Source organism: Typopeltis vanoorti, chromosome 1, assembly GCF_054136105.1.
Source record: "Typopeltis vanoorti isolate ZY-2024b chromosome 1, IOZ_Tvanoo_1.0, whole genome shotgun sequence".
Classification (NCBI taxonomy): domain Eukaryota; kingdom Metazoa; phylum Arthropoda; class Arachnida; order Uropygi; family Thelyphonidae; genus Typopeltis; species Typopeltis vanoorti.
In genome coordinates, this window is record NC_143549.1 from 148,389,616 (window position 1) to 148,406,421 (window position 16,806).

General features: G+C 34.6%; 1 protein-coding gene across 1 annotated transcript in view; it reads right to left on the bottom strand.

The window, feature by feature from the left end:
- LOC150110527 (uncharacterized) overlaps nt 1-16,806 on the bottom strand; it is a 204,937-nt gene that overhangs the window by 143,067 nt on the left and 45,064 nt on the right. The window contains exon 3 of the mRNA XM_090394539.1: nt 9,710-9,835. Coding sequence (XP_090250665.1) covers nt 9,710-9,835 — 126 coding nt within the window. The remainder of the gene's footprint in view (nt 1-9,709; nt 9,836-16,806) is intronic.

Sequence of the window (16,806 nt, forward strand, 5' to 3'; positions counted from 1 at the left end):
TTCTACCTTCCAGGAACCTTGGATCAAATAGCAAGGATTCCTCGTAAATTCAATCTATATGAAAAAAAAATTTAGAAATGGAGGAAAGAGTACTGTAAAAGGAATCAGAGATGATAAAGGTGAAATGAAAACTGAAGATAAAGATATTCAAGATGGGCTAAAGTAATTACTTTGAAAAATTGCTAAATAAAACAAGCAGTGGCAGCACAGTTGCAGAAAACATTTAAAAGGAATGCAAATCTGGAGTAGAAGATATTCAACAAGAACTGCTCAATATGGTAATATAAAAGTCTAACAGTGCTACACTGCATAATTCAGAATGCCTAGCTGGTGGGTCAAATTTCAGTTCAACAACTGTAGTATAGCTCTTGTAATACCCATCTATAAAATGGAAAATAAAACAGAATGTGAGAATTACAGAGGAATTTCCCTACTGAGTGTTCATGATAAGATTTATGCATGCATACATGAAAAAAGGCTAAGTAAAATGGAGGAAACTGGGTCAATTCAGACCAAATAGAAGTTAGCATGATCAGATTTTCACTTCAATACAAATAGTTAAGAAATCATGACAATATAAGGATCTGTATTAAGTTTTGTAAATATGGAAAAGGCATATGACAAGATGTGAAGAAAAAAATAAGTTATCCTAAACTGTGTGGTTCAAATGGGACAGTGTATTGAGCAATAAATATCCTATATTTGAATTGAAGTAGGTATGGGAAGATGACCTGATGTTAAATCAGGTGTGATACAAGGATTCACATTATCTCTGCATCATCTATGTGGATTATATTAAAGGAAAGTGGCATTAAATCTGATATGTGAATTTGAGATGTTAAATGATTCATTCAAAAGTACGAGTATAACATCATCTGCATAAAGTAAAGAGCTATGATTAAATCCAGTACAAGTCTCCAAACTTAATTGAATAACTGTTATAATAAATTTGGTATGAAAATCAGAAATAAAAATAGGCAGAAGCATTGAGAACATCAACTGTATTCTGAATGATGAACTAGAACAAGTAAAACATTTTGGCTATTTAGACAATTTTTATTGAAGATGGCAAATTAAATATGGAAATAGACAACAGAATTAGTAAAGCTAGTACGGTAAGATGTCAGCTGAATTTATGAAATAAGAAAGAAATTAGTCAAAACACAAAATTAGCTATATACAAGACAGTGTTCGAACCAATTTTAACTTGTGGATCCAAGAGCTGGGTAAGAAATAAAATACTAGATCAAAGACTGGAGATTACAGATATGAGGGTTAATCCTTCCTTGTAATTTCCTGGTTTTATTTTTATGACTTTTGTTTAGCTAGTTTTACACAGTGCTTTCTTTTCTTACATTTTCTCTGTATTCTCTCAGAGCACAGTGATTTACTTGCCACAAACTTTCAATAAGCTTTCTTCTTTTCGTTCACTGCCTCTAATTTTCTGAGTCTGCTATGGATAGATTACGGATTTTTCTCTGCTTTCAGACGACCTCACCACATGCCTCTCTGGCTGAATCAACCTTTTCTTTAGGGTCTGTCAGTTAATCCCCAAGGTTTGTTTCTTGGTTTTAAAATCTCATTTTTTCCCCTGAATTACATTTGTGTATTTGAGTTTACAGTTCACCACTGAAAGCTGCTTAACTTTGACTGTTTATAAAACTTTCTTACACTATTTTTTAAAAAATAGTATTCACTTTTAACCTGCTAAAACTAAATGATCACTTTCTATTTCAAATTGTCTGTATACTCTTGTGCCTGAACCAGTATCTTCATACTGGTTCAGGACACAAGAGTATACAAATTTATGTAAATTTGTGCACATTGTTATGCAGGAACATGTTAATAATCACTAGTCCATGTCTGGAACAGAAATCCAACAGGATTTCTGTTCCAGAAATCCTGTTGAATTTGGAATTATCACTGTGGTCTTCAAATTTTCCAAAAACATTTATATTTTTGGAAAATTTGAAGAAAGATTACCAGAAATATAAATTTGGAAAATTTATATTTCTGGTAATCAGTTCCTACTGCTAAGGAAAATTAGACTTTATTAAATGTCCTACACATTTCACTCATCACAAGTAACATGAGCATCATTCAGGGAGAGCAAAAGAATTGGTTATAACATTCAAAATATTGATACAAAAATGAGTCGCAAGCATGAGTATATTTCCATGCATCTCGTTTGCAGCTGAGTGATTTATCATTATCCACTATTATTGTTCCAGGGAACCAGGTAAAGTTATATAATTTGCAATAAATAATACTAAATAATAAGAATTATATATATATATATATATATATATATACATATATATATATACAGGGTGTTCAAAATTCCACGTACAAACTTTGAGGGGAGATAGAGAACATCAAAATCAACCATATTCACATAGGAAACATTTTGGAGGCATTTTGCATGACTGAAAACGCCACCGAAATTGATAGGTGGCACTGTTCGCCAGCGCTCCAGATGAGCAATTGGGGCTCCCTCATTCAAGCTTTCGACATCATACGAAGAACATGCGTCGTTTTACGAACACTGAGATGGCAGACATGCACCTCATTTACCGCGAGGAAAGTTCTGTCGAAGATTCTGATTGTGATGAATCCGTTAAAGAATTCAGTTTAAAGAAATTAGCAGAAGGATTGGACTTGGCAAGAAAGTGGAGGAGGGATCATTATCCCTCCATTGAGGGATAATGATGCATCAATGGAGTATATATATATACATACACACACACACAGGTACACCTCGTATAACGCGGATGTTAGGTTCCATAGAAATGCCGCGTTATATAAATCATGTTATAAGAGACTTAGATCACATTAGGGTTAGATTCTGAAATTGTTTTTTTTTTTTAAATTATATAAACAACAATGACATATCCTACAAAAACAATATTTTTATTTAATTCAGGTAATTCATGTAAGTTAAGAAAACATAAACTATGACAAATACGTAGTATAAAATTCTAAAAATTACAAATTGTACATAAATTTCATTGCACATAATGCATAAATGTTTAGGACACAATAAAATAAAGCGTATATTTTAATCATCATCACAGTCTTCAGAAATAACATTTCATAGATGTTCTTTAAGTGGCTGGAGGTCGTCACCACTTGAAATCTCTTGGACATCATTTGTATAATTCTCATTGCATACTTCGGCTGGTTTAGTCATCAAGAAGTCAGTAATAAGACTTTGCTTTCCACTATGTTGCAATTTTTTATTAAGTTCATAATATGGCGTTAAACAAATATCTAATTGTCTCATGAATTTTCCTGAGCGCTCCATTGAGGGATCATTATCTGTAAAATAACTTCCTAACTTTCTTGCCAAGTCCAATCCTTCTGCTAATTTCTTTAATTGGAATTCTTTAACGGATTCATCACAATCAGAATCTTCGGCAGAACTTTCCCCGTCATCCAGTTCTTCCTCTTTTAAATCTGTTTCTCCATCAATTAATTCACTAATTTCATTTTCAACCATATCCCAAAAGCCCTCTCCACCAAAAATGTGTACGACGTTTATTATACGACATAGCTCAGCATCCCCTGGAGGTACGAAATTTTGTTCCAGAACAGCTTTAGGCCATATTTTTTTCCAGTAAGCATTCAGCATAGAGGGTTGTAATTCCTTAAATGGACAGAGAAATAATTTTTACACAATTCAATATTGAAAACTCTTTCCACGCTTGAGGCAGTGTCATGTTTGGATTAAATACCATTTTTATCAAAATTAATTGAAATATAATATGACTTAAATGTTGATATTAATCCTTGGTCGAGTGGTTGAATAAGTGAAGTAGTATTAGGTGGCACAAAAGTTATTTTAATATTCGGATGGCTTAAATTTTTTGGGTGGCCTGGTGTGTTATCTAAAATTAGTAGAATTTTGAAGTCCATATTCTTTTTTTGTGTAACTTTCTACATCAGATACAAACTCTTGAAAAACCAATTTTCAAACATGCTAGCTGTAACCCATGCTTTTTGTTGGCCTGCCAATAAACAAGTAGGATGAACTTGTTGAGCCCTTTCATCGCACAAGGATTTGCAGATCGGTTAATAAACATTGGTTTTATTATGTAATCACCTGATGCATTACTACAAAACAGTAGAGTAATTCTATCTTTGGAAACTTTGAATCCAGGAGCTGATCTTTCATTTTTCGAAATATAAGTGCGTTTTGGCATTTTTTTCCATAACCCAGATTCATTCACATTGAACACCTGGTCTGCACTGTAACCACATTCTTTAATGATTTTTAAAAGTTCTGCTGCGTATTTCTGGGCAGCTTCAACGTCTGCTGATGCTCCCTGGATTTTAAGATTATACAAAGAAAACCGCTTTTTAAAGTTTTCGAACCAACCCTTACTGGCACAAAAATCTGTGCTCAGGGATTTCTTCTGAACAATCTTGATCAAGTTCTTTTAAATGTTTATAAACTTTGAGAGCTTTCTGCTTAATAAGGTGTCCATCCAAAGGAATTTTCTTTTGAGTGCAATCTTCTAAATCATTAGAAATTTCTCCATTTTTTCTATTAGAATATCGCGAACACGAGCAACACGCTTTGCACTTACCGTTGACCCAGCAATAACACTTTCTCGGATTTTATGTTCATTTTGTTTGATTGTTTGAATTGTTGATTCATTTAAATTCAGAGCCTTGCAACAACTCCTGGTTTTTCTCCAATTTTCGATTGATCCAAGATTTTAATTTTTTCTTCGAGAGAAATGAATTTCCTCTTCAATGTTGGTTTTTTCCCTTTTGTTGCAGTTTTAGTGGCCATTACAATAAAAATAAACTTTTACATTAAAAAAAAAAGCATTACATATGTATGCAACTCGCCAAAAAATAAACTGCTCTGCTTGAGAATAACACATTTACGATTTTAAATGTGCTTTCCTGGCAGAAAACGAAGACAATTTTCAAATTTACTATATAAACACTTTATACAGTAAACCCTAGATGGCGAACCTGTGGCACATCGGAGAATTTTGCTGGCACGTCAACAATTTACAGGTGATATCCTTTTATACGCTTAAAAAAAAAAAACTTGAATAATTTATAATTGTTACAATACATACAGGCTGAATTTTGTTTTACACCAAAGACGTTTTGGTGTGGTATTAACAAAAGATCGTGCGGCCCAAAGACAAAAGCAACCGACAAGTGTTGAGTTGAAATGCTAATTCTCTTCAATCGAATCCATAACATCTGAAACTGTCATAACAACATTCACTATTAGTTTTAACACATTCACAACAGGGTGTCATTTATCGTTCCGATGGAACTTCTCATTACTGACTGGCTCAAATCACACAAACGTTTCAACCCTTGGTTAAATTTTATGGCTTCTTGTTTGCGTTTGAGGTGGCAGGTGAACTCACACATTCAGTATATGGCATGTTTCAATTCTTGGTAGTCTTTTATTTTAAGTTAGCCTTTGTGATCTGTCATAATGACATCGAGAATTTCAAATGCAATAAAAAAACACTTATTTCATAATTGAAAAATAGTTTTTAGTTAGATACTGTGTTTCGGTGCAACATATGGTTTTGCTTAAGTCTATACAGTGCAGTTTCTGTGAGAGGGGAGATGCGATTTATTAGTTAGTGCCGTTTTTATTCTGTCTAATTGCACTATTTGTTGAGAATGACACAGACTGCAAAAGCCCTCTGTACAGTACCTTATTCAGTGATACAATAAAGCTAAATTTGATATTATAACTACTTGTGCGATACAGGCAGACGCAAATTCAACAAAGAAAAAATTCGATTTTTAAATCCTGTGGTGAAAAATATGAAAAAAAAAATAAAAATAAATAAAATAAAGGGTTACTAGAAATTGTAGACTGCCGCGTTATATCGAAACCACGTTGAACAAGGGATACAACAATTTGTAGACTGCATTGTATAAGTACCGCGTTATACGAGGGTTACCTGTGTGTGTATATACATATATATGTATAATATCACTGTTGATAAAAATGCAAGCTGTCTATCAGAATTGATCTGATTTTTCCTTTCAGTCATTTCCGACCGTAAGTGACTTTGCAGGCATTGCCCGTAAAGTACTCCTGGTGAGATTTTTTACAGGGTAGTTCACCATTGCTTTCCCAAACTGCCCAATTTTATCCGGGCTCAGGACTGGCATGTGGCTGGGACGTATTTATGACTGTAATCAGTGTGTTCACGGGGCCGGTTTGCCTGTTCTGGGGTTGAAAAACCCGAGTTTCCGGGTGAAAAAAACCTGCTACCGCCGTATGAGACTGGCTAACTCACTTTTCGTCGAAAGAGACCAGATAAAGGTTCCTCACGTCACTGATGGGAATCGAACCCAGGTCTTTCCAACCAAAGGGCTTCGTCTATACTGACTGAGCTACGGAGGCTCATCTGTCAGAACAATTGCCTGATTGAAAGAAACCAGTCTGGTACTTATTCCAATGCATGGAAGCAATCATATATCCAGTCAATTCCAAAAGGGTTACCAACCAACTGCTACCACCTCAATCCTCTCTAAAATAATGGAGGAAATCATCAAGAGTTAACTTCTCCACTACCTAGAAATCCACCAATTAATTGGTGGATGGAGCTAAGAGACAGAACAATATACTATTATATGGAGAATGCAGCAGTAATGTTTGTAGTTTTGCTATCAGTAAAAGACTACTGAGGGTGTTAAGCCTAACAGTGGCTCAAGTTACTAATAGAAACTATTTTGTTTAGCAGCAGCAAGAAGAATCAGCAAAATGTACATACCTCCTTTCATTAACAGAACTAAATTACTCTAAATAGAAGCTGTGCCTTCTAGTTCCTTAACTAAAGCCATCAGATGCAACTTCTCCTTCAGCTCACCTGTGCTTCTACCTCTCTCATTCTGAAGGCACCACTCTTACAGCACTTAAAAGATAGAGCTGACCTCTTGGCACCACTCTTCTTCTTCAACTCCTCCATATATTACCAAAGCAAATCACCTCTTACCATACTGGAATCTGAGCGCCATATGTCTCCTGTAGCTTTTCGACAAAATCACATCAGAAAATTACTAAATATCTTGGACAATAAAGAAAAGTCTTCTGGTAGTGATAACATCTCTTCAATCATACACAAACATTGTGCTCCAGAACTAACACCTGTCCTGTATCATATCTATATTTCATACTTTGGTACTTATTCCAATGCATGGAAGCAATCATATATCCAGTCGATTCCAAAGGGGTTACCAACCAACTGCTACCACCTCAATCCTCTCTAAAATAATAGAAGAAATCATCAAGAGTTAACTTCTCCACTACCTAGAAATCCACCAATTAATCAGTAGTCACCAATTAATTGGTGGATGGAGCTAAGAGGTCAGATATGGACCTTAATTGGCAGTATGGATTCTGCTAATCAAGGTCCACAGCTGACCACTTGGCTGCATCACCCACCACTGGAACAGCATGTTTCCAGAGCTTTTGATCTCATCTGACATTGATGCCTGCTAAACAGATTGCCATCTTTGGGCTACCTACCATCTTCTGTAACAAGATGGCCAGCTTTCTCTCTGCTTGTCATGGCAGAAGGTTCTCTCTCTTAAAGCTTCAACACCAATGCAGGATTTTCTCAGAGGCTCTGCTCTATCACCTGCTATCAATCACCACTAATCCTATTCACAGTTTGCTGATGACAGTACTCTCCAATCACCTAACTCATTTGATAAACCATTCAGTGCTCAGACATCCTTTCAATGGAGCAAGGACAATCCAGTTAACTTCAATGTCACCAAAAATGCAGTCATGCCTTTTCTCTTGCAAAAAGGATCTCAGCTCACCTACCCTTACCCTCAGTAATACATAAATCAGAGAGCATCAAACCTCTCTGCTTGGATCCAGCCTCTACTGGCATGAATATATCACATCAACAGCTTCTTCAGCATTCAAAAAACTAGACATTCTCTTCTGCTCGATATGCTATTTTACACCCACCCAGCTAATAACTCTATACAAATTCCAAATCCACACATCCTTAAAATAATATCAATATTTGTTTGGAGACTCAAACTATCCATATAATCTATCATCTCTCTCCTTGAACTCATTAACATACAAGGCACTTGCAACTGACTCTGGTAACCTGTTCCACTCATTCACAACTCTCCAAGCAAAAAATCTAGTCCTCACACCCCATTTGACCATACCTTTATTCAACTTCCAGGGATGAGCCATTGTTCTGGTCCCTCTAGCCAAGTGCTGAAACATTTCCCCTGCATCTATCCTATAAAATCCTTGAAGTAACTTAAATGTTTCTATCATATCCCTCTTTTTCTCCTATCAACCAACTTCTGCAATCTACACACCTTCAATTTATCCTCATAAGGAACATTCCACAGACCAAATCTTGGTCACTTGTCTCAATCTTCTCCACTGCTTCCCCATCCCCAAGAAGCCTAGGAGACCCAACTTGAGCACAGTAATTCAGATGTGGATGTATCAAGGCCTAATAAAGAGGAATAACAACTTCCTTATCTCTGTTAATGTGTTCTTCAACAGCCAAGTAATATTATGGGCCACATTGACAACCTTAGCAATATGTCCTCTAAACTTTCACTCTCTGTCTGCCACTACCTTAAATCTCTATCTTCATCTATTTCCTGGAGTACAATGCCATCAATGTGATACACAGCTAGTAATCCATTTATCACAAATTGCATAACTTTACATTTCTCCATATTAAACTGACACCCATTATTTTTTGCTCATACTGACAGCCTATTTAAATCGTCCTGCAAACTTTCCACGTTGTCTTGATTAACTATTACCTTACCTAATTTTGAATCATTAGCAAACAACTGAATATTTCCTTTCAGGTTATTTCCTATATTATTTATGCAGAACTAAGTGTCAATTAAGATATTATTAAAAAAAGGAACAGAGAAATGAAAATGTAGTTACTGATAATCCTTGAGAGAGAGAGAGAGCACTAACAACAGGGAAGGAATATAGGTTCTCCATGGTTTATCATTATTGATAATTGCTATGGATAAGTTGGTTTACTTTCAGCGGTAAATGTGCTGTGAACACACCTGTAATTAAAGACTGAAAGGGAACTCAGGATTGCTTTCTTAACTAAACTGAATAACTGCTATAACAAATTTGATAGTAATTCACTGTGTAGAATTATGGAAACAACTATCATGTTGGAGCACCTACTTTAATTAGAATAAAATAATACTTGACTTTTTGAACTATATATCAGGGTTATCATCAGGAATATACATAATATATACACTGGGACACAAGCTACATAAAGACACTCTTCAGTGAGCTACAGTATAGCCACTTTGGTCATTTTATTCAAAAAGGGATTTTTTTTTAATTTATTTATTTCATTATAACAAAGTTTCCTTTTAGTTCACTATAAGCTTGTATAACAATATAATAGATTTTGGTTAATTGGTCCAAGTCTGGAAGATAAAAACAAAATGAGAATGTAACAAGAAATTGCTTTGCTTATCTGGAAAAAAATAGAGCCAGCCAATTAAATGAAAAACTTGTATTTTATCTTATGTACACACACATTTTAATCTCTTGATATGCAACCCAGCTTAATTGGGGAGGCCACTTAATTGAACCAATTATGCTCTTTCTGATGTGGCCCAATTAACCAGAATCTACTGTATATGTAGCAATTCAAAAATTTCACAAAAAATGACATACCTGAAGCAAATAGGGAACAGAAAGAATATTAAATGCTTCTTTTGAAAAATTCTGAATGGCTGATAGTACAGCACTTCTTATATCATTGTCTAAGTCCATGCTATTTCTCTTCGTTGTTTTAAACTGCTGTAGGGAAAAAAAAAATTGTTCAAAATAAAAATTATTCTTATAAATTAGAAAATTACTTTTACATAATGAGATTTTTTTTTCAATGTTCAATTTCCACTTTGCTCCCCCCCCCTTTTTTTGTTTGGAAGTGATTTAAATTTTTTTATCCATATGACTATGGACATGAGGTCTGAAATTAAGCTAAGAACAATAAAACAAATACTTCAATATATTTTTAAAATCTTAAAATAAAATAATTTATATTTTCAGAAACTGTTAATTCTGACAAATTAATTAACAAAGAATATCATGAAATGGAATCTGGTTCAAGCAATAGTTTATTTAATGCTTCTGTCACAGTAGTGATTTTTTTTTTTTTTTATAGTATACAGCTGCCAAATATTTTATATTTAGAATATTTGAGATATTTCATAATATTTTGTTGGAATACTTTAAATGGCACCAAAACCTTAAAAAACAATAGAGGAGTAACAGAGAAGAATGTTAGTGAAACTGTGAAAACGAGGCTTGCCCCAATGAAGAGTATCATTTCAGAAAATTAGGACATCAAGAATGAATTAAGTTTGGAAATATCTAGACCAGTGTTTCTCAACCTTTCTAAGCCTAAGGACCAGTAAAATGCCGAAAACAATTCTACGGACCACCAAGTTACAGAGGCGTAGCTGGGGCGATCTGCCCTGGGTGACACTTTTTTTGGCCTTTAAGAAATCTTGCCATACTGTCTAACAACTGAGTGATGAAATAGACTTCGATAATGTCATCGATGATTTTGCAATGCGAACAGAACAGCAAGAAAAATAACATTTCAGAATGTTGGAATTAAAGTTTTACTTCAAAAATAAACAGTGTTTTTAATTTATTTCCCTATACATCCTTCTGACTTTTTGTAAATTTTTAAAAAACCTATGTAAGAATTACCAACATTTTGGAAAAACTGTTCCATTTATAACATAATAAATCTAAAAGCATGTTTTGAATACATATGGAAACATAATTAATTAAATTGCAAGTAAACGATTAAAATTGTATCATCATTGAACAAAGTTTTAATTTTTATTAAACAAATAAGTAAGATGATATAATTATGTTACTACTTACTTTTAATGAGATGGTTGCACTTCTCACCCTTGCAGAGTTGCTGGATATCTGACTCAATATTGGTCAACTTCGATCAAAGATCGGCACACACAAGGAGCGATGAAAATCCTTTCTCATAAAGATAGGTAGTAGAAAATTACATGACGATTTTCAATGCTTCTTCAGATAATTCGGGAAACTCACTTCTCACTGAAGGCAAGATCCAGAATCAAGCCAAACCAAGATCACGGATTTGCATTTTAAGCCAACTGTCACTTGAAAGCTCAATTAACTGTTCTTTTTTCGATAACGAAAGGTCGTTCTCGTGACTGCAAGCCTGATATAGATCTTGAATGCACAGAAATTTCTTATAAAAGTTATTCGGAAAATATGCTTCAAAATTCTGTTTCAGATTTTTGAGGTGGACACAAACCCTTTACAGAAACTCAAAATCAACAAAAATATCATTTTCCACTCAAAAGGATTCAAATGTTGGAAAAGGTGCAAATTTTCTGTCTTTTACATAACTAATGCACAACACCAGCCCCCCCCCCCCCCCCTCAAATGCCTTTATTTTGTCATAGGCATCAAGAACAGTTAAAGAATTTTCCTGAAGGGAGAGATTTAGTTAATTTAATTTCGAAAAAAATGTCTGAAAGATAAGATAGTGTTGGTAACCATGCTTCGTCAACAAGGAGTGATGCAAAATTAGAATCACGTTCATTTACAACTAATAAAACTTTGTGCTTTAATTGAAATAATCTTATTGGTGCTTTGCCCGAGGAAAGCCAGCGAATTTCAGAATAAAGCAAAAGTTGTATATGTTCACTGCCCATTTCATTGCAGAGTACTGAAAATAACCTGTTAACGGTTGAACATTAATGAAATTAACTAGCTTTACAGAATTGTGTAGCACAGTTTTAAATTCTGGTGGCATTCCTTTGGAGGCTAACGCTTCTCTATTCATGAAACAATGTACCCAATTCATATCTCGAGCTACGTTCTTGACCATAGAAACAACCCCACTTTGTCCTGCCTGTAAGGATGTGAACTCAATTCAAACAGAAGCCTATACATTTTTCCCAATGGATCCTTTTGTGTATTATGTAAGTATTGAGAGTGTGAAATATTTCTTCTCCAGTTGTTCAGAATGACAAAATTCTACAAAACAGAATATCGTCCTGAATGTTGTTATCATGCGCATATTAACTGCGCATCATCTGTAACATCAGTAGACTAGTCTATTTCTAACGCATAATAAGGGCACTTTTTAATTTTGATTAACTGAGATTCTACGTCACCTGCCATATCGTTAATTCTGCGACCGACAGTGCTATTGAAAGAGGAGTCAAATCAACATCGTTCAGTAACTTGTTGCCAAACATAGTTTTTACCAAATCTTTTATAGCTGGAAGTAGCACATTTTCCCCGATAGAATGTGATTTCCCTGTTTTCGCTATGTGCAAACTTAAGAGATAGGATGCCTCCAGTGCCTTGCTATTAATGGAGCACACAGAAGAAACTATATCTTTCCCATAATTTAATGTCCCAAAGTGTTGCTGAAAAAATCCAATTGGCTTATTTTTCACATCACAATGTCATCATCATCATCAAATTCCTGCCATATACCCTCAAGGGGTATACAGGATATGATAACTACATGAAAAAAAATTTACATCATTACTAACTTCCTATCTACAATTTTCCTCCAAATCAGTCTGCTACTTGTCAAGACTCCAACATTATCAGATCTTATATTTCTATCGTCTAAGGCACTTTGTACCCTATAAATCCACCTATACCTTGGTCTTCCTCTGGGTGATTTTTCTTCCAACCTGGCAGAGAACACTAGTTTTGCTAATCTTTCTTTGCCCATTCTGTTTAAGTGACCATACCACCTGAGATTAGCTCTGTTAACACATTCCTGGATGCTGACAATGTCAAGTTCTTTCCTAATATCCTCGTTTTTAATATGATATTGCCATTGATGCCATCTGTTCACATCTCTAATCTTTCTCAGGACTCGCATATCTGCGGTCTCTAGTCTTTGGTCAAGTGTTTTACTTCTGACCAAGCTCTCAGATCCATAAATTAAAACTGGTTTGAATACTGTCTTGTATACAGCTAATTTAGTGTTCCGACTAATTTCTCTCTTATTCTAAATGAATTTATTCAATTAACTTCCCACCATACCAGCTTTGCTGATTCTGTTATCTATTTCTATATTTAATTTACCATCTTCACTAAAAATTGTGCCTAAGTAGCTGAAATGTTTTTTCCACAGGTTCTCCATTCACAAGACAGTTGACAATTTCAACGATTCTGCCTATTTTCACTGTTTTTGTCTTTTTATTGCTGACCTTCATACCATATCTATTACAACAGCTATTCAATTTAGTCAGATAATCTTACAGACTTGTAGCGGTTTTATTTAGAAGTATAACATCATCCACATAAAGCAAAGAGCTGACATTAATATCTCCAATTTTGATATCATGTTTAATACCACTTTCCTTCAAAATGTGATTCATATAGATAATAAATAACAGAGGGGATAATGTACATCCTTGTCTCACATCAGAATTAACATTAAACCGTCTTCCTGTACTTCCTTCAATTCTAACTGCTGACTTACAAATCAAATAAAGACTAAGTATTGCTTAATGTAATGCCCCATTGACACCATATAACTGTAGCGTATTGAATAGCTTCTCTCTTGGCACCTTGTCATATGCCTTTTCCAAATCGACAAAACTGAAATACAGATCTTTGTTATATTCCCATGCTTTCTCAACAATTTGTCGTAAAGTGAAGATCTGATCTTGACAGCCTCTATTTGGCCTGAATCCAGCTTGTTCTTCACCAAACTTTTCTTCCACAATTCTTCTCAACCATTTCTCAAGTATACTTGCATAGATCTTGCCAGGAACACTCAGTAGGGAAATACCTCTGTAATTCTCGCATTCAGTTTTATTATCCTTTTTATATATAGGTACTATGAGAGCTCTACTCCAATCATCGGGAATTCGTCCCTCTGTCCAGGCTTTCTGAACTATGCAGTGCGGCCACTGTAAGATTTATACCACCATACTTCAGTATTTCTGGTCGAATATCATCTACTCCTGCTGCCTTTCCACATTTTCAAGACTTTGATGGCTTTTTCTACTTCAAGTATGGATATGTATTCCTGACTGCATGCCTGGTCAGTGTTTTTTACCACTGTGCTGTCATCACTGCTTGTTTAATTTAGCAGTTTTTCAACGTAATTACTCCATACTTCAAGGATATCTTTTTTTCTCCCGTTTTCATGTCACCTTTATCATCTCTAACTCCTTTTACAGCACTCTTTCCTCCATTCCTAAGCTTCTTCAACAACCTCCAGAATATATTGCCACCTTCCTGATATTTATTTTCTATATTCTTGCCAAAGTCCTCCCATGATTTTTGCTTAGCTAGTTTTACACAGTGTTTAGCATTCTTGCATTTGTCTCTGTATTTTCTAAGAGCACAAGCTGACTTATTTGCCAGGAACTTTTGATATGCGTGATTTCCTTCACTGCCTCTTTAACTTCCTATGTCCACCATGGAGTTCTGATTTTTCTATCCTTACAGACAACTTCACCACATGCCTCTCTAGCTAAATGAATCAGGGCTTTTTTCAAAGCTTGCCACTGAATCTCCAAGGTTTGATTCTTGTTCTCAAACTCTTTCATTTTTTCTTCAATAATCTTTGTGTATTTTATTCTACAGCTCACATCTGAGAGCTGCTCAACTTTTATTCGCTTTAAAACTTTCTTACATGTTATTCTTTTCAATATGAAATTCAATTTTATCCTGCTCAACACCAAATAGTGATCACTTCCAATTTCAAATCCTCTGTACACTCTGGTGTCCTGCACCAGGGAGAAAACGTCACTATCAACAATAACATAGTCAATGAGACTTTTCTTATTCCTTGCCTCTTCTCTCCCTGTGAATTTGTGCACATTTTTATGCTGGAACATGGTGTTAGTAATAACCAGTCCATGTCGTGAGCAGGAATCGAACAGATATTTGCCATTATTATTAGCTTTGCTCTTTTCTCCAAATTTTCCCAAAATATTTTTGTATGTCTCACAACCATTTCCTACTCTGCTATTTAGATCCCCAACAGGGACCAACTTTTCCTTCTTCATTGTGTCAGTTGCCTTTTCTAAAGCATCAAAAACTTCCTCCACTTCTACCTTAGGTTAACCTTCTGTGTGACCATAGGCACAAATAAGTCTCATTGTCCAGTTCCCCATTCTCATATTTGCCCACATTACTCTACTTGAGACTGCCTGCCATTCAAGAAGATTAGCCTCGTATTTTGTGTTGAATACTACAGCTACTCCTTCTTTTCCTTGATTGTCATTGCCTGAATATCACATTTTGTATTTATTGCTCAGAAAGATCTCACCAGTTTTTATCTTTTTTTGTTTCAGCCATCCCTATTATGTCGATCTGGTACTTATCTAATTCCTCAGCTAGCTCCATTTCTTTGCCATTCAGGCTTATGTTGATAGTACCGATCTTTAACTCTGGTGATGTTGAGTTGGGGTGTGTTTTCAGATTTAGTTTTTAAATGTTGTCAGAGTTTCACAGGTTTCATGCACTCGTTCGACAACACTTCATAACACAAAACACATTGAAGTTTCTGTTCAATTTCATCTCCACACCAAGTAAGCCCGAATTCCAAATATTAACTGTTATATTTCCTACTGTATTTTTTCTTTGAACTGCTTGTTTCTTCTACTTTAATAGTATCAGATTAACTTGCCGTTACAAAATGTGTATCACAATTAGGGTTAGCATCACCTGTTTCATTTGCTCTTCTTTTCAAAGTCCTAGTTCTAAGCCACTTTTCCATTATTAAAAAATGTTTCCAAAAATATATATAAATTTATAAATACTGGGGTTAACTCACGACACACTTTGTCCAAATATCACTTAACGCTTCTAAAGATATGCTGAGACTTGGTTGAAGGAGGGAAACCTTCAGTAATAAAAATCAATAAACAACAAGCAATTGGTTGAAATGTGGATAACACATGTTCACTTCCAATCTGATAAAACAGCAAGGGAAGGCAGAAGCAATAAAACTATATTGTTGTTCACTTCATCCCTCTTGTTATTCATCATTCTGTCACTACAAATTATTGCAGTGCCAGAATGACGAGTAAAAGAGGGGGTGAGGTGAAAAACAATATATTTTTATTGCTTCACCTTTGAACATCCTAAAGGTAATTTTTGTTGTTGTTTTTAAGTCTCCATTTCATTTCAATAATTTTTACCTACTTAATTCAATTTTAATTTGTTTTGTTTGGATAATTAAAAATACATATACACCTAAACCTCTTTTTACGTGATAGATACGTTCCTAAAAATTACAAGTAAATAGAATTCGGGTAAAAAGAACTACTGACTCCATAGAAAAAGTGAAGATTAGTTCCAAACCTTAAATATAAGCAAAATAATGAAAAAAACAAATATTAAATTCGTTAGAATCATAAGATTTTTATTTACATTTCATGGAGAACACACATACATATAATGAATTTTAATAACTTTTAAAAAAAAAAACATTCATTTCAGTTGTTTGCTAAGGATTCTATAAAAAAAATTGTTATTCGCTATCAGTTTCTGACAATAAACGCGAAAGCTTTCGTTTTTGTGAGATTGTAATATCACTAGAACTACTAGATATGGTATTATCATCATCGACTTTCACCTCAACTTGTGGAATTCTTGTCATGTCTTGAACAAAAGTACCACTGGTTGTTTCAGTAGTTTTAGGTATGAACTCAGTTATTAATTGCTGTGTTGATGCTTTAGATAAGTCGCGATATAATTCTCTGTATGAAGGACATTAA